The sequence below is a fragment of the Mercenaria mercenaria genome, chromosome 14 (genome assembly GCF_021730395.1).
Source record: "Mercenaria mercenaria strain notata chromosome 14, MADL_Memer_1, whole genome shotgun sequence".
NCBI classification, from domain to species: domain Eukaryota; kingdom Metazoa; phylum Mollusca; class Bivalvia; order Venerida; family Veneridae; genus Mercenaria; species Mercenaria mercenaria.
In genome coordinates, this window is record NC_069374.1 from 55665510 (window position 1) to 55684655 (window position 19146).

The window sequence follows — 19146 nt, forward strand, 5'->3', positions numbered from 1 at the left end:
TGACTGAATGACAAACAGTGCAGATCATGATCAGACTGCATGGATGATCATGATCTACACCGGTTGCCACTGGTCACAAAGGCAGAATAAATTGTGTCCAGCATGATAAGGGTTAAAGGCATTGAAAGTTAGAGATAATTATAATCTGAGCCATGCCATGAGAAAACCAACATAGTGGCTTTGCGACCAGCATGGATCCAGACCAGCCTGCGCATCTGCGCAGTCTGGTCAGGATCCATGCTGTTTGCTAACAGTTTCTCCAATTCCAGTAGGCTTTAAAAGCGAACAGCATGGATCCTGACCAGACTGCGCGGAAGCGCAGGCTGGTCTGGATCCATGCTGGTCGCAAAGCCACTATGTTGGTTTTCTCATGGCACGGCTCATCTAATACTACTCAGTATTCACAATTACACACTTACTGAATGGCTTGTGGGTCAATAGTCAAATCTATTACCCACTGTCAGAAGGACCAGAGGGAAATAGTTATGACTTTTGACCAGCAATCCATTCAATGTGTTTTATTACATAACATCAGAAATAAATTTTCATACTTTTTTTTCTAAAAGATCTGATTTTAGCCCAGCAAAATTCAATGCTGAACTGTAGACTTGTCACAGCTGAAACTACGGACCAGCGATTCATAATATATCAAAAGAGTCATGTAATATTTCATTTTTAAAATCAGTCTAGAGGCAATATAAATTGAATCATTCAATAATTTCTCATTAAAATAAAGTCTTCTAAAAATGTACTATAATTTCTGTTTGTTAAACAATGGACCGAATTTGTTATAAACTTACTGGACATATGAAAACTGAGAAGCATGCACACAAATACAAATGTGTGTGACTCTGTCATATTTCTCATATTATATAAGTTTTCTTCATTTTACAGCAGAAATAACTCAGCAGGTGCTTTCTATACTGACAATTTTTATTGCCATTTGCTACAAACACAAGTTGTATCATCATAAGCTCGGTGTTTTTTCTTAACAAATTTGGTGCAGGTAATTCGTATACACTGAGTACAGGGTGCGGTAACTAAAAGTGTGCAGGTATTAAATACCCGCACGCTAGTTACCGCACTGATGGATAGGAAATTATGCCAGCGTGTCTGGAAAAGTAGACAGCGAAGAGTATTTTATTGATTTTCTGCTCTAGCATTGGTTTATTTTACCTGGGCTTTACACATTTGTAAAGCAAGGATTTTAAGTACTCACTGAACTGCTGTATATGGCAATGTGGAACGCCTACAACTACCATATATGGACGGCTATGATACAAAACAGAAAGAACATTAAAACTCTCGGGTAAACGTTTTATACTTGGGGGCTATGCCCCCTCGTACAAATCGTTTACCCTCGAGTTTCAATGCTCTTTCTATTACTTATTTGCGATGCTAAAAAATTAACTAACAAAAAAGATTTTCTACATTTACTGAATATAACCATTGAACATTAGGGAGCCAGCCAAGCAAGTAATGTATGAAAAGGTTAGTAAAATACTTGTCAAGAACTTCTGAAAAGATGCACAAAGTCAGCATTCTAAAATGGCTTTTACAAAATATATCAGTTTATAGGCATGTTATATGAAACTTCGAAGTTTTCGTCTTATCTTTGTATGACGGACCTGCAGCTGCTGTTAATACAGACTGCTTCATTGAAATTTCGTTTTGCAAAAATATTGTTTGCGTGTCTAATGCAAAGATGTCTGTTTCATTGCAAAACATTTCACTATACTGTAAAATTCAAATCACTTGGTTAAGAAAAAAAAACACTTCCTGATTGCAATTTGTGCAAACTCATATTTCATAGCTACCTCAATTTTCTAAATTTTATTACACATTGATAGATGCCATATATACAGCCACCAGGCAAGATGCTTTGTATATTTGAATATAATAGTTATTGTGAATGTATACTCATTCATGTCACTAAAATAAAACAAATATATCTTGTTATCTAAATTTCATCTCATACATTGGGTCGAACTGAAATCTGAACTTCTACTGAAAATAGTGAGATTAAGAACTGACATATACTATAAAGTAAACCATGAGATATAGGACATGAAGTAAACCTGAAAAGAATGGTGTGGTTTAGAACTGATGTACTGAAGAAAACAGCTTTAGGACTGACCTACCAGAGAAAATGGTGAGATTTTGGCCTAGCTTCTATAACCTGTGAAGACTTTTCCACTTCCACTTTTGGTACCACCACATCCCTTTTTCCAGGTTTACATATCAAAGTATTGGAGCTTTGTGACTTTTCCCGAAAATAATTCTTTTTCCTTGATACAATATCTTCTACAGATTTGCAGTCTTCAGAATTTTCCCTATCCGGTACATTACATTCGGAACAATCATTGTTATCTGATGTTTGATACTGTGATGACTTGGTGTCTGTATAGATTCTCCCCGGGAGACTGTTGATCCAATTATCTTGTTCAGCTTGATCCGCAAGATCAACCATGTGTTCCACAAAGTTATCTTTAATGTTACCATTTAGTTCAACCATCTTCTGAACAGACTGCTTTTTTAAAAGTTTCCGAGTTTTGTTATCTTTTTCTGTCACTATGAAGTGTGTTAATTCATGTTCCCGAGTCATTCCAATGTCTGTTACATCCTTGCCATGCTTTTGGAATCCCAACAACGGCCTTATCGCTGACCCCTTTTCTGTCCCCTTATCTTCAAGTACCGACGGATCACACATTTCCTTCTTATTACTTGCTCTAACGCTATTTCCACCTATTTCTTCCTTTATGTCCAAAAGCTGACTAGAAATCGGATTTTGCAATTTTTTTCTCATCTCAGTTTCTTGCACAAGCCCGCTCCTACGATCCTCATATTTTCTTCCCCCATCACTCAGTAATGACTCCTGTTCATTTAAACCACCAGATGAAAAATGCGAGCAACCTTTATCAGCGCAAGTACTTCCACTTTGATAATTCCCACCATGTCCCCTATATATGACCTCGCAATCTGATTTTTCTGTCTGATTATTATTCTTATCCATGTCATGCACTATTTTTATATTTAACCATAGCTACTGTAGCTTAAATACTATCTTAAATTTCTTTTTCAGTATACTATGTCCCTATACTATATATATCTTAAATTTTCTCCTGATGTAAACTTAGACATATACTTTTCTGGTCAGGCAACCATATTCTTTTGCAAGTTTTATGTCTTTATATTGTACTGACAAATAAAAAACATTCTGTACAACCTCGGTACAAAGATTACAAACATGAAATGAACTGTTTCCCAGCATGTTAAATAACATCCATTAAAATTATTTTCTTTCACAAAGCTCTTGCTATAAAATAAGCATGTTTAATGTTGGTATACAACTAAAATCTCTTCATAAAACTGATGACCCGAGTCAAAGTCATATTCGTAAATAATGATGAAAACCAGGATCCGAAAATCAAATAAATGACTTGTGCTTTCAAGCAAAAATATAAATCATTGATTGAACATATTATTTCATTGGTTTATTTCATTGGTTCAAAACTCCCACTCATCATATATTCGGCTATATTTACACATTATGTAAATTTGAAAAATATTGTTGAACATAATGTTATAGCCAATTAAAAAGAAATGTAAAATGATATATCCTGCAGATTGCATGTTTAAAGTAAATTCATTGGTATCCTGAAATTCATACGTGTCTTAAATATCACTGTAAGAATGATAAAAAAAATATATAAAATAACACCTACACAGTATGATGACAAAGTGTTTTTTTTTTTCAGCATATCAAATAATGTAACAGTTCAGTCTCATGCATACACCACATAGAACAATGGCATGATTTATTTATTTATTTATTTGGGTTTTACGGCGCACCAACACAGTATAGGTTATATGGCGCCAAACAGGACTACAAATTTTGGTTCCACATCTCATTTACATCGAAATAAAAACATGAGGTATGGAATCAAAATTTGCATACCTGCTGGAATCACAGAGTTACTGCAAAACCAAGTGTTAAGACCCTATTAGTTGCCTCTTACGATCATGCAAGGGTAAGGCAGTGGTTCCAATTCTTTTCATACACAGATCGTCCCAAAACCACATGGGGCATGAAGTTTTAACCATGTTCTTTTACTATATACAACTTAATTTTAGTCAATCAATTTTTTGCAAAAAATTATAATGACTGCCTGTGTAAGACTGGGCTTTCCCCAAACCTGCAGTACAGCATGGTATGGAAAACCAAGGGCTAATAAGGTTTTTTTATCCATGTTCTAGGCCTTATTCAAGTGGACATGTTACATCGTTTTTCTTGCCCACCATTAATATTATTGCAACTTTTTTTAAGACAATATAAATTTCCCTAGGATCTGTCTTTCCCTACTTGGTAAGCAAAAAATCGCCCTTATTATCATACCCTGCAGCAAGATTGCTGACAATATCAAAATTTTTGACAATATCATTCTTGAGTTTGTAAACCAGTCTCAAAAATCAAGCATCTCATTAGTTGGTTTTAAAACACAATCTGAAACCAACCAATGAGAAGATTGCATTTTTAGACTGGTCTCAAACTTAGAGGACAAAAATGAGCTCAGGTGAGCTAAAATCCCCACAACTGCACCTGGGTTGGTGATTAACCTCACAATGTCCTGTTTGCATTGATATATAATGTTGAATGAGGCAACAAAACATCTTTAAATTAAAAGCCTTAACAAATGAGGAAAAGGAACTGTAGGTGCATTGCTCCAAACATGAATACAGGACAACTACTTGAACATGCCAGCATTTTCCTCAAGGAAATGTAATGTTAATAACAATAACATTGCTGTGCAATTTACATTGTTGGTGTACATGAAACATTGATTAACAAGCATGTAAAATTAAAAAGATATCATATACACAGGGTAAAGAGTGTTATTCTACAACCTGTTACTGAAACAAGAGGCAAGCTCGACTATTCGAAATATTGTCCCAGAAGCAGGAAAATATTACCAAAAAAGGTTAAAATATCAAAAGAGTTTTAAGTTCCAAAGGGGACATAATTTGACCAAAATGCAATCAGAGTTATGGGACCTGATGCTATCAACTAGTTTAATAACACCGAAGACACATGTTAAGTTTCAATTCAATATCTGCATGATTAGTTTTGGAGATAGTAACTTGCATGTAAAACTTTAACCAGAATTTTCTAAGTCCAAAAGGGGGCATAATTTGCCCAAAATACATGTCAGTGTTATGGGACTTGAACCAGTGAGGTTGGTAATTGATTAGAAAAAGAAAAATTAAGTTTCAAATCTATATGACTTTTAGTAATAACTGTATGTACTTGCATGCAAAACTTTAACCAGGATTTCTAAGTCCAAAAGGGGGCATAATTTGGCTAAAATGCAGGTCAGAGCTTTGGGACTTGATGCTATCAATTAGTTTTATCACCCTGAAGACACATGTGAAGTGTCAATTCAATATCAGCATTAGTTTTGGAGATAGTAACTTGCATGTAAAACTTTAACCTGGATTTTCAAAGTCTAAAAGGGGATATAATTTGCTCAAAATACATGTCAGAGTTATGGAACTTGACCCAGTGAGGTTGGTTATTGACCTAGAAAAAGAAAAAATAAGTTTCAAAGCTATGTGCCTTTAAATGACAGCTGTATGTACTTGGATGCAAAACTTTAACCAAGGTGTGACGCCGACGCCAGGGAGAGTAGAATAGCTAGACTATTCTTCGAATAGTCGAGCTAAAAATAAACATCAAACTAACTATCTATAACCACTACTTCATAATACCAAAGTACATCACTGCAAAAAGAAATACCAAACAAGAATTTGTAACAAGAGTTATAGGGACATTTTTCACAAAACATATTGCATGCCATTACAAGAGATCACAGAGTGATCTTGGCGCCCACCAATGTGCCATTTTTGAGTGTTCCAAAGTTTTTAAGACTTAATACACCTCAAGGTCAAATCATTTTTGTACACAACACTGTGACTTGTCCCAAATCGAAACTGTAGCTTGAGAAATGTGAAATTTTGTGTCCTAGGTCAATGTCAAGGTTCAAAGTTTGTTTGGTACAACATCCTATGCATGTGACCTAAATTTGAGCCTATAGCTCACAGAAATATGAAAGTAGGTCACTAGGTCAATCTTAGGTCAAAGTTCATTTGGTACACAAACTATGCAAGTGGTCCAAATTTGAAGGTGTAGCTTGAGAAATTTAAAGTAGGTTCACTAGGTCAAATTCAAGGTCAAATTTATTTTCGGAATACAAACTATGCAGTGGTCCAAATCTGAAGCCTGTACCTTAAAAATGTGAAAGTAGGACTAGGTCATGTAAAGGTCAAACTCAATTTCGTATACAAAAGGACTATGATGGTCCAAATTTCAAGGCTATACTTGAGAAATGTTAAAAGTAGGTCATACGTCAAATCAAGTTCAATTTTATTTAGGGAACAAACTATGCATGTGGTCTAATTGAGCCTGTACCTGAAATATGTGATAAGTGGTCCTATGTCATGTAAAGTCAAAGTTTTTTGGTACACATAAACTATGCAAGTGGTCCAAATTATGAAGCGTCCTTAGAAATGTAAAAGTAGGTCACTAGTTCAAAAATCAATGTCAAATTTTATTCGAATACAAAATATCATTTGTCGAAATTTTGAAGCCTTGTACCTTAAAAATGTGAAAGTAGGTCACTGAGTCATGTTGAAGGTCAAGTTTTTTTTCGTAACAAAACTATGCATGTGTCCAAATTTGAAGCTGAAGCTTGAGAAATGTGAAGTAGGTCACTAGGTAAAATCAATGTCAAATTATTTTGAAAACTGAACTAAAGTATGGTCAATGTGAAGCCTGTACCGTTCAAAATGTGAATGTAGTTCAAGGTCAAATCAAGGTCAAAGTTTTTCCAGTGCAAACAAATTATGCATGGTGGTCCAATTTGTAAGGCTGTAGTACAAATGATGATATAGTCAACTAGGTCAAAATCAAGGTACACTATTCAAGGTTATCTTGCCACTAAAAAATTATTACATTGTGGTCCAAATTTGAATGGTTGTAGCTGACTGAAATATGAAAAGTAGGTCACTAGGTCAAATCAAGGTCAATCATGTCAAGGGTCATCTTGCACTCAAAAAATATAATGTGGTCAAAATTGAATGATTGTAGTTATTGACAAGAACATTTTAAAAGCTTTTCCTATATAAGTCAATATGAACATGTGACCCCTGGGGCGGGGCCATTTTTGACCCTATGGCGATAATTTGAACAAACTTGGTAGAGAACCACTAGCTGATGCTACATTACAAGTATCAAAGCCTTAGGCTTTGTGGTTTGGACAAGAAGATTTTCAAAGTTTTTCCTTATATAAGTCTATGTAAATCATATGACCTCCAGGGCGGGGCCATATTTGACCCTAGGGGTATAATATGAATAATCTTAGTTGAAGACCACTAGATGATGTCACATACAAAATATCAAAGCCCTAGGCCCTGTGGTTTTGGACAAGGGGTTATTCAAAGTTTTTCCCTATATAAGTCATTATAAACTATGTGACCCCCAGGGCGGGGCCATATTTGACCCCAGAGAAATAATTTGTATCATCTTGGTAGAGGACCACTAGATGATGCTTCAAACCAAATATCAAAGCCCTAGGCTCTGTGGTTTTGGATAAGAAGGTTTTCAAAGTTTTTCCCTATATAAATCTATGTAAAATATAGAAATAAACAAAGGGCCATAACTCACTCATAAATTGTTGAACCAGTCTGATTTTCAGGGGGACACAACTAGGGTACCAATACATCATTCTGACAAAGTTTGGTCAAAATCCCCCCAGTAGTTTCTGAGGAGATGCGATAACGAGAAATTGTTAACGGACGGACGGAATAACGGACGGACGGACCACGGACGCAGAGTGATTTTAATAGCCCACCATCTGATGATGGTGGGCTAATAAAACATATTCTAAGTTTAAATAGGGCAACATACTAACAATGTACATAAGTCATAACTATATACCATATAATTCATAAAGATATTATGAAGTTTAAAAATGTCTGGAAATATTTAAAACCTCAAAATCAACAGAGGTACACAATAATTGTGATCATGATCTTTGACTTTCAAACCTCAAAATAAACAGAGGCACATAGATTTCTGTGCCTCCTTAGGTCAAACTGTTCTCAAGATATGAAGCAAAAATGATCTGGGTACTAACAGTCACTGTAACCTTGACATTTGACCTCAAAATTAATAGGGGCCATCCACAGCCCAGAGCAACTAAATGAAAAGATACTTACAACACACAATTGGAGCTGTCCAGCAGACTTCCTTTTGGTCCAAACTTGCAGTTAGGACTTACACCGTACAGCGATCTGGCACGTCTGAAAGTAAAATGTACAAACAATGCACTTAATTTCTATTCAAGTATCCGTTTATACTGCTTTCTAAAGTTTACAGTTGGTGAAGATCTTATTTTTAGCAAAAACAAGTGGTTTATTTTGGGCGATGTTGGAGAGATATTCAGTTTATGGACCAAATTCAAAAGAGTCGCAGACTAGTTTAATAAAACCATCAATACTTTACCATTAAAGGGACATATACCTGGAACAACATTAAAATTTCCAAAAGTGTATAACAGGAAACATTTTATATAAGATGTCATAAACGCTAAACAAGACTTAGCATTCTTTAACCTTTAGCCTGCTGAAGGCAAGTGATTCTGCCTGTGCGACCAGTGCAGACCATGATCATCCTGCACATCTATGCAGGCTGATCTTGGTCTGCACTGTTCGCTATTCAGTCAGTAAATTTTCAGTGAACACCCATTGGAATGATAAATGGTACTGCCCAAACTGAATGATAGTCCAGTCCATTTTAGAAATTAAGCAGGGTAAAAGTTAAAAAAGTATTTAATTAGTTTAATACAGTAAGTACAGCTAAATTCATTTTATTTCATAATTTACTTCAACAGTATGAGTGCATGATGCTATAAAGAAGTTCCAAAACACATGGAATCACTTTAAAATGTCCTTCTATTGCAATTATTAACTAAAGAAAGCTTTTCTTAGATTTTGAAAAACTTGACAAATCTGGAGGTGTGCAGCTTATTATTTATAAAAGAAAACGGCTTTTCCTCGAAATTCTTGTATAAATTTTGTTGTGACCACTCTAGCTACCGTAAAAGCTATTTTACATTCAATGATTAACAAGTGAATGAAGTTTTGCCATGCAATACAAAGTCCCCTACTGGAAGGCACCTAATTTTCTCTACTGCAGTATCACATAATGAACTGATATCTGTCAATGATGTATAAACAATATTGTACTACATATACAATATGTAACAACACACTTGAATTAAAATGTGCATATATAAAAACCCACAGTTGTTTTCATATTGAATTTTTTTTGGCTGATTATAAAAATGTTATCATGTAAGTTATTTATAGTAACAACAAAGGGAAATTAATCTTTAAAAAAAAAAAAAAAAAAAAAAAAAAAAAAAAAAAATCTAATATAAGTCCACAAGAAACTCTTTACCAGGTAGAGATAGGTCAAAATACACCTAACAAGAGTGCCAGAATGTCACAATATACGCCCGTCACAGCAAATTTCTTTACTCTAGCACCTGTATTTGCAGATGTAATTTTAATTTTGTGGTTGTTTAGTAATCATTGTAATTCTTTTGTTTTTCTAAGTCCACAAAAACACTCCTTACCAGGTAGAGATACCTTAAAATACACCTAAAATTAGAAAGTAACAACTATGTTGTACCACAGAAAAGTGGTCTTGGTTTTTCCCTATGGTCAATTATAAAAAAGTTACAATATAAGTTATTTATAGTAACAACTAAGGGAAGTTAATCTTTAAAAAAAAAAATTCAAAAAAAAAAAAAAAAATTCCAAAAATAAAAATTGTAAGCCCACACAAAAATCCTTACCAGGTAGAGATTGGTCAAAACACCTCAAAATTGGATGTAACATGCATGTTGTACTACAGAAAAGTGGTCTCGATTTTCCCCTATGTCTAGCAGGCCCGTGTGCAGGATTTGTTTGCTGGGGGGGCCCAACCTGGGGTGGGTTCGGGAGGGGATACCCCTCCCGATTGCAAATTTTTTTTAATATGGCACATGAATAGATGCATTTTCCTGCTACCTGAAACACCTTTAAGGATGCATGAATGTATCATATATTTAAGGAAAAGTCTACATTTTAATCATTTCATCAAGCCCTTTCAATGTATGTACGATTGTACAGTCACAGTGTATGGACTTATTTTTCTGTATGATACTCAGTTGAAAAAAATGTTGAAGTTTCTCCACTACCCAATCAAGTACCGATCAAGCGATCAATGAAGCATGCACTGATAAACTTTTACCTGTGACATGCCTGGGGCTAATTTCCACTACCGGACACGGTTCTATGGCTCTTTAGCATGTGTATTGCTGTCAAATCAAGCCAGTTGCGCTGGTGTATAAATTTGTTAATTGAGGGGCCCATAGTAATAAAAATCGTAACTAGCCAGCCAGCTGGGGGGGCCCGGGCCCCCTGGCCCCCCACCTGGACACGTGCCTGTCTAGTAATGAAAAAGTTACAATATAAGCTATTTATAGTAACAACAAAGGGAAGTAATTCTAAAGAAGGGAACTGCGCATGACACTTCGTCTCATGATGGTGTATAATTGTGCCAAGTTACATCAAAATCCCTCTATGCATGAAGAAGAAATGCTTCAGACAGTCATTCTTGTATCTGACCTTTGGCCTCTAAGTGTGACCTTGACCTTAGACCTAGGGACCTGGTTCTTGCGCATGACACTCTGTCTTGTGGTGGTGAACATTTGTGCCAAGTTATATCAAAATCCCTCCATGCATGAAGAAATGCTCCGGACAAAGTTTTCATTCTTGTATCCTTTGACCTCTAAGTGTGACCTTGACCTTAGACCTAGGGATCTGGTTCTTGCGCAAGACACTCCGTCTCATGATGATGCACAATTGTGCGAACTTTCATCAAAATCCCTCTATGCATGAAGAAGATATGCTCCGGACAAAGTTTTCATTCTTGTATCCTTTGACCTCTAAGTGTGACCTTGACCTTAGACCTAGGGACCTGGTTCTTGCGCATGACACTCTGTCTCATGATGATAAACAATTGTGCCAACTTTCATCACAATCCCTCTATGCATGAAGAAGATATGCTCCGGACAAAGTCCTACTTGAATTTGACCTTTGACCTCTAAGTGTGACCCTGACCTTAGACCTAGAGACCTGGTTCTTGCGCATGACACTCCGTCTCATGATGGTGAACAACTGTACCAAGTTTCATCAAAATCCCTTCATGCATGTAGAAGATATGCTCCGGACAAGGTCTGTGGACGCCGCCCACCCGCCCGCCTGCCAGGGGCGTTCCCATAATACGTCCCGTTTTTCAAACGGGCGTATAAAAATTGGATGTACCATGCATGCTGTACCACAGAAAAGTGGTCTCGATTTTTCTCTACCGCCAGTAATAAAAAAGTTACAATAAAATCTATTTATAGTAACAACAAAGGGACGTAATTCTAAAAACAATGGTGCCTCATGGTGGTGAACATTTGGTCCAAGTTACATCAAAATCCCTCTATGCATGAAGAAGAAATGTTCCGTACAAAGTCATTCTTGAATTTGACCTTTGACCTCTAAATATGACCTTGACTTTAGACCTAGGGACCTGGTTCTTGCGCATGACATGTTGTCTCATCCAGGGGAATATTTGTGCCAACTGATATCTAAATCCTGCTTTGCATGACAAAGTTATAGACCGGACAGGAAAAAAATCCTCTTGACCTTTGATCTCAAAGTGTGACCTTGACCTTTAAGCTAGGGTACTGGGTGTTGCGCATGACACGTCGTCTCATCATGGGAAACATTTATGCCAAGTAATATTGTAATCCCTTGATGGATGACAGAGTTCTGGATCGGACAGGGAAAAAACCTTATTGACCTTTGACCGCCAATTGTGACCTTGACCTTTGAGCTAAGGGTCTGGGCTTTGCGCATGACATGTTGTCTCATCATGGGGAACATTTGTGCCAAGTAATATTAAAATCCCTTCATGGATGGCAGAGTTATGGACGGGACAGGAAAAAAACTTTGTTGACCTTTGACCCCCAATTGTGACCTTGACCTTTGAGCTAAGGGTCCAGGATTTGCGCATGACACGTCGTCTCATCATGGGTAGCCTGGCTCCCTGGCTGCATGGTTATTTTTATATAAATACTGGAAACATTTTATAAGAAAATTTTAGGCCTCTAAAATAGCATAATTTTATCTGATGGCTGAACCATACAGCCTGGTGAAAGTTGGCCAATGTAACCCTAGGTTAACCCTGTAAACTGTTAACTACTGAGAACCCTATCAATTGTAAAGTAATTAACTATGAAAATTTGATAAGGGTCATTTGAGAAAACATCAGATGTTGTTATTTTCTAGAAGAGTCTGATACTGAACCCATTCATGATTCAACAGTTTACTAGTAAATGTAAGTGTGAAATATTAAAATATGTGGATAATTATTTGGAGGTAACATAAACTCGGGATCTTTTTTATTATGATTTTTTAGGTTTTGTTAAATGTTAAATATGAAAAACTCTAACTACAGAAAGTGTTTACTGTTGTGGTAAAATTAACCTTTACATCAAAAAAGTTCAAGTGTTTTTTATGTGGAGAAATGAAAGAAAACAGAAAGACAGCGCTTGTTTCATGGTCAAGATAAAAACAGACTTGTACTGGTACATAATTGAGAGAATTTTTGGTTATTGATATTGTTTCACTGGTTTAAATGAAATTTTTGTTATTAAACAAAGAAAAAAAAAAATAAAAATAATGAAGGGTGCTGGTGATGTTAAAAGTGCTACGAGCCTTGAATTCTGTTTTGGTCGACAGTGAGATGTCTTCAGCTGATGACACCAAGTCAGTAGGTTGTTTTCAATTTTATTTCCAATGACAACATGACAGATGCTGGAGTTCATAGTTTAAAGTTCTAAAGTTAATGAAACTTAACACACAGTTTTAAATCAGTTCATCACAATCTGTGATGAACTGTTTGTATTTATTCATATTTTTTTGTCTATGTGTTTGAGTGTTATTCTTAACAAGAGCAGTCTGTAAGACAGCCAATGCTCGACTATTCAGATTGTTTTGCCAGAAACAGGAATATTACCCTATTTTAAAATGTTGAAATATCTACAGAGTTTCAAGTATGGAGATGGGAACTTGCATGCAACATGACAGATGCTGGAGTTCATAGTTTAAAGTTCTAAAGTTAATGAAACTTTACACACAGTTTTAAATCAGTTCATCACAATCTGTGATGAACTGTTTGTATTTATTCATATTTTTTTGTCTATGTGTTTGAGTGTTATTCTTAACAAGAGCAGTCTGTAAGACAGCAAATGCTCGACTATTCAGATTGTTTTGCCAGAAGCAGGAATATTACCCTATTTTAAAATGTTGAAATATCTACAGAGTTTCAAGTCTGGAGATGGGAACTTGCATGCAAAATTTACTTTAACCAGGATTTTCTAAGTCTGAAAAGGGGCATAATTCAGCAAAAATGCATGTCAGAGTTATTGAACTTGATGCTATCACCTAGTTTTATAACCTGAAGAAACATGTGAAGTTTCAATTCAGTACCTACAATCATTAGTTTTGGAGATTGGAACTTGCACCCAAAACTTTTAAGTCCTAAAGGGGACATAATTTGGCCAATACATGTCAAGCTATCTCTTACGAAATAGCTTTCTGACATTATGCTGGCAACCAACTGACAACAAACTGATAACACACTAATTTTGCATGACAATACTGACAATAGGCCGGCAACAATATGAAATAACACTGACTACAAAAAATTTGATTCTTGTAATACACTGGTGCTATTTCCAGTGTGATGTCAGCAACTGCTTATAGAATGGAAAGCCTTTGGAAACAAAATGGCAAGAATTTAAAGAACTGGTAATACACTAATGTCAGTGTGTTGCCAGCAACTGGCTACAGAATGGACATACACTGGAAATAAGAAGGAAATACTGGTTATGCATGTGCACTATGGTCAGTGTATTACCAGTAACTGTTTATAGAATGAACATGCACTGGATACACAATGGCAGAAAACTGTTACAGCTATTAACTTACATGTTCATTAATATTTTAAAACTACCATGTTTCTGACAATACACTGGTTTTATCGATACATATTTAAATTGACGTTTGGCCTTAGTGGCATTACAAAGGATATTGTATGTTATAGGTTAGGCATTGTGGCAGACTGTGGACACTTTCCATAGCGAAATATGGATCATGATTAATGTTGGAACATGTTTTTGTATCCACAACCATGTTAGCTAATCATGTTTTATGAACATGTTCAACCATCAAACATGATTATGTTATAATCTTCTTTTTCTGTCAGAAATGCTTTTTACGACTTAAAGCAGCCAGAACTAAATTAAAACTGATGCAGTGTTAAGATATAGCAAGCAATCAGAAAAATGGCAAAATGTTCAACATGTTCAACCATGATTATACAAGAAATAACTTTTCCAAAATCCCTCCTATTGCTAGTGTATTGGTCGTTTATTATCAGCTGTTCTGTGTGGTCAGTGTATTACCTTACTTTCTTCAGTTAAATGCCAGTTTTGCAGTCTATTGTCATATGTGTCTTAAATTGCGTTAATAAAGTGTACTGAAATTAAAAATATTTCATTCAAGCATGATTTAATAGTGTTTTGCATACAGTGTGTTTTTAGTTAGTTTTCAGTTTAATGCCAGATTATTGTATGCTGTTACCAGGTCTTGTACTACACTGATAATAAACTCAATACACACTGTGATAACTGGTGATAACAGAATAACAACAGAATAACAAGCTGGAAATTAGCTGGAAAACAACTGAAAATACACTGGGAATACAATGGTAAAACACTGACAAAAAACTGGATTTACACTGACAATGTACACATTTTTGGTAAGGGATGGGACGTCGCTTCAGGTACATGAAGTGACTCAACAATAATGGTACATTGTGTGCTGTCATAATGGAAAAAATCAAATGCAAATGGGGGTTAAGCTTTTGCCACTGCCAGTTGGTCAACAGAATAAAACATAATTTCCTTTTAAATATTCTTTTACAACATGCTCTTGGTTTGGTCTTATTTTTTCATATTTTAAAACTTTTAATTACAGCTTCATCCATTTCATCATTAAAAGTGAAGTTTAAAATTATTTAATTCTTGATCTAAAGATTATAAAATCCTCTGATAAATATATAAAAGCACATTCCTGTTGTCTGATAAGCCAATACAAGCTGATGGCAGGCCATAAATCAGTAAATTAGTTGTGGCTCATTAAATGATGGTTAGCACATGAAACCCTTAGGTAACACATCACAGTAATAGCAACAGATTGTCACTGAAAGAAATTAATGGGAATTTGTCTCACAAATTTGTGAGACACTGGTAGCCAACTTTCACCAGTCCCTATGTTCGGAGCCAGGGGCAATAAAAAATCTCAATGTAGAAACACCCTTCTGGAGTTACTTCCCTCTTAATGAAGAAAACTGATATATGTAAATAAGAACAAACATAGGGACGGGAGCCAGTCTACATCATGGGGAACACTTGTGCTAAGTGATATTAAAATCCCTTAATGAATGTCAGAGTTATGGACCGGACACGAAACAGACCCTGTTCATGCTATGTTAACATTTGACTGCTAAGTGTGACCTTGACCTTTGAGCTAGGGGTCTGAAAGTTGTGTATGACACATCGTCTTATTATGAGGTACATTTGTGCCAAGTAATATTAAAATCCCTTCATAGATGGGAGAGTTATGGACCGGACAGGAAAAAAGCTTTCTTGACCTTTGACCTCCAATTGTGACCTTGACCTTTAAGCTAGGGGTCCAGGTTTTGCGCATGACAAGTCGTCTCCTCATGGGGAACATTTGTGCCAAGTAATATTAAAATCTCTTCATGGATGGGAGAGTTATGGACCGGACAGGAAAAAAGCCCTGCTGACCTTTGACCTCCAATTGTGACCTTGACCTTTGAGCTAGGGGTCCGGGAATCGCGCACGACACATCATCCTATCATGGGGAACATTTGTGCCAAGTAATACTAAAATCCCTTCAAGGATGGGAGAGTTGTGGACCGGACAGGAAAAAAGCCCTGTTGACCTTTGACCTCCAATTGTGACCTTGACCTTTGAGCTAGGGGTCCAGGTTTTGCGCATGACACGTCGTCTCATCATGGGGAACATTTGTGCCAAGTAATATTAAAATCCCTTCATGGATGACAGAGTTATGGACCGGACATGAAATTGCGGACGGACGGACGGAATGACGGAAAAGTGCATTCCTATAGTCCCCGAAACTGGTTTTCAACCAGTAGGGGACTAATAATGGGAGAGGTGGTTTAAGCTGGTAAGGTGTAGGCCTTTTAACTAGGAGGTTGGATCACAATCACACCTTCACAAATGACATCAGTGCTGGCTTTTCCAAGAAGCAAACTCAAGTGTGATCAAAATAAGCTTATAGCTTATCATCACCACTGTGCTTAAATAACTTGGTATAAACTTCTTTATCATCTATCTATCTATGCATACTGCCATGCCCTTTTTTCGAGTATTATATGCAGGTGCATGTCTGTGCGAGAAATTTAAAAGAAGAAATATACAGGAGGGTAAAAGTAATACTAGGGTATCTGTGAAGTGTTGAAAATCGAAGATGACAGTGTTAACAGAAGAGTATACAGTTAAAAGAGATTAAAAACTGTATTTTTCACATTAGATTGTGTAAGATAATTTGGTCACACCCTGTCTGAATTGTTCCAGGGTAGGGACCTGCACAACCTCGGTTGGAAGAGAGTTCCATAGAACTATAGTAACTGGGAAGAAAGAGAACTTATAATAGTTACAGGTTGTAAGAATCTGCTTGTAAGACAAGGGGTGCATACATGTGTCTAGTGAAGCAGGTAGGTGGTATTGGCAATGCAACCAGTCCATTTACAATTTTGTAAAACACGAGTAGCCTCGAATCAGATCTTCTGTCTTCAAGTAAATGCCACTCCAGTTTGTTCACTATTTGGGAGACAGTGTCTGCAGTATGTCGAGAATCATTGGAAACCCATCGTGCAGCCCTGCACTGAACCATTTCAATTTTATAGATGTTTTGTTTAGTATATGGACTCCAAACAGAGCGTGAGTATTCAAGTTGAGTTCCGACTTGAGTTTTGTAAGCTAACTCTTTAACATTTGGGGTTTTAAGTAGGGACGTTCCTTTTCTGGAAGTTAAGAGTTTTGACTCGATTTGGAGGTAATCTGATTAACATGTTTGATCAAGTTAAGGTCTCGGAGATAGTGACTCCAAGATATTTTGCATCACTTACTGTTTCAAGGATTTGGCCATGGAGTGAATGAATATTTGGACCTGAATGTTTTTTTTGATCTAGTGATAAACATTTTAGGGGTTAAACTCCATGTCCCATTTGCTCTCCCTGACCTGTAACCTGTTCAGATCTTGTTGAAGAATACTTTCATGAGAAGAGGTTTCGACAATGATGTAATCAGCAGTGTCGTCAGCAAATAACCGGACCTGTGTCTCAATGTATAAAGGATTGGCAAAATTTTTTTATTCAAGTGTTTCCTTGATTTCTACTAGAAGATTAGAAGTAACTAGGAAGTGCCTTTTATGTTAAGTTAATATCCTAAGGTTTATAACAAAATCATTTTGTCAACTGATTAGCTAAGACAACCATGCTGTCAACAGCGCACTGTCACCGAAAACTTTTCCATTTTTTTCGCTTGATATCCGCAATCAACAATCTGTATTAAAGCCCTATCACTAAACAAACACTAAACAATTAGCAAAGATACAAAAATGAGATAATAAAGTGGGAAAAAAATACACAGCCGCCTGTAATTTCTTTCTCTTTTATTGACTTTGAAAGAAACTAAGAGATATCTACCGGAACTTAATCTTTTCCTACTTAAAATTTTGTGTAGATAATTTGATATACAGTCAAGCCTGAATATAGTGACTATAGTTGGGAGACACAATTTTTTAAAGTGGTTTATTGTAAATGGTGATTTCTATCTACAAGTTAAAAACACATACACAGCAAATATTTACAGCTAAACCTGCCTCAGCAGTCATCTGTAATTCAGCAACACTGACCTCTAGATCCTACAGAAAAAAGTGAACATTTTTAGATATCAGAAAATAATAATATTGCTATATTTTTTAAGAAGGCTTTAAAACTTAGTTACTGACTGTTGCCTTCTTAAAAACTTAGTTACTGACAGTTGCCTTATTAAAAACTTAGTTACTGACAACTGTTGCATTCTTAAAAACTTAGTTACTAACAGTTGATTAGTTACTGACAGTTGTCTTCTTAAAAACTTAGTTACTGACAGTTGCCTTCTTAAAAACTTAGTTACTAACAGTTGCCTTCTTAAAAATCTAGTTACTAACAGTTGCTTGGTTACTGACAGTTGCCTTCTTAAAAACTTAGTTACTAACAGTTGCTTTCTTAAAAACTTAGTTACTAACAGTTGATTAGTTACTGACAATTGCCTTCTTAAAAACTTAGTTACTAACAGCTGCCTTCTTAAAAACTTAGTTACTGACAGTTGCCTTCTTAAAACCTTAGTTACTAACAGTTGCTTTCTTAAAAACTTAGTTACTAACAGTTGATTAGTTACTGACAGTTGCCTTCATAAAATCTTAGTTACTAACAGCCGCCTTCTTAAAAACTTAGTTACTGACAGTTGCCTTCTTAAAAACTTAGTTACTGACAGTTGCCTACTTAAAATCTTAGTTACTAACAGTTGCTTAGTTACTGACAGTTGCCTTCTTAAAAACTTAGTTACTAACAGTTGATTAGTTACTGACAGTTGCCTTCTTAAATACTTAAGTTACTAACAGTTGCCTTCTTAAAAATTTAGTTACTAACAGTTGCTTAGTTACTGACAGTTGCCTTCTTAAAAACTTAGTTACTGACAGTTGCCTACTTAAAAACTTAGTTACTAACAGTTGCTTAGTTACTGACAGTTGCCTTCTTAAAAACTTAGTTACTAACAGTTGCCTTCTTAAAAACTTAGTTACTGACAGTTGCCTTCTTAAAAACTTTGTTAC

At 35.8% G+C, this 19146-nt stretch overlaps 1 protein-coding gene across 2 annotated transcripts in view; it reads right to left on the bottom strand.

Moving 5' to 3' along the window:
- LOC123527908 (NAD kinase-like) overlaps positions 1 to 19146 on the bottom strand; it is a 53080-nt gene that overhangs the window by 24587 nt on the left and 9347 nt on the right. The window contains exon 1 of one of the 2 annotated variants that reach the window (XM_045307640.2): positions 2142 to 3473. In XM_045307640.2, coding sequence (XP_045163575.1) covers positions 2142 to 3013 — 872 coding nt within the window. In that variant the 5' untranslated portion in view covers positions 3014 to 3473. Of the gene's footprint in view, positions 1 to 2141; positions 3474 to 8274; positions 8359 to 19146 lie in introns of those variants that run through there. The other variant, XM_045307642.2, reaches the window with a different exon arrangement.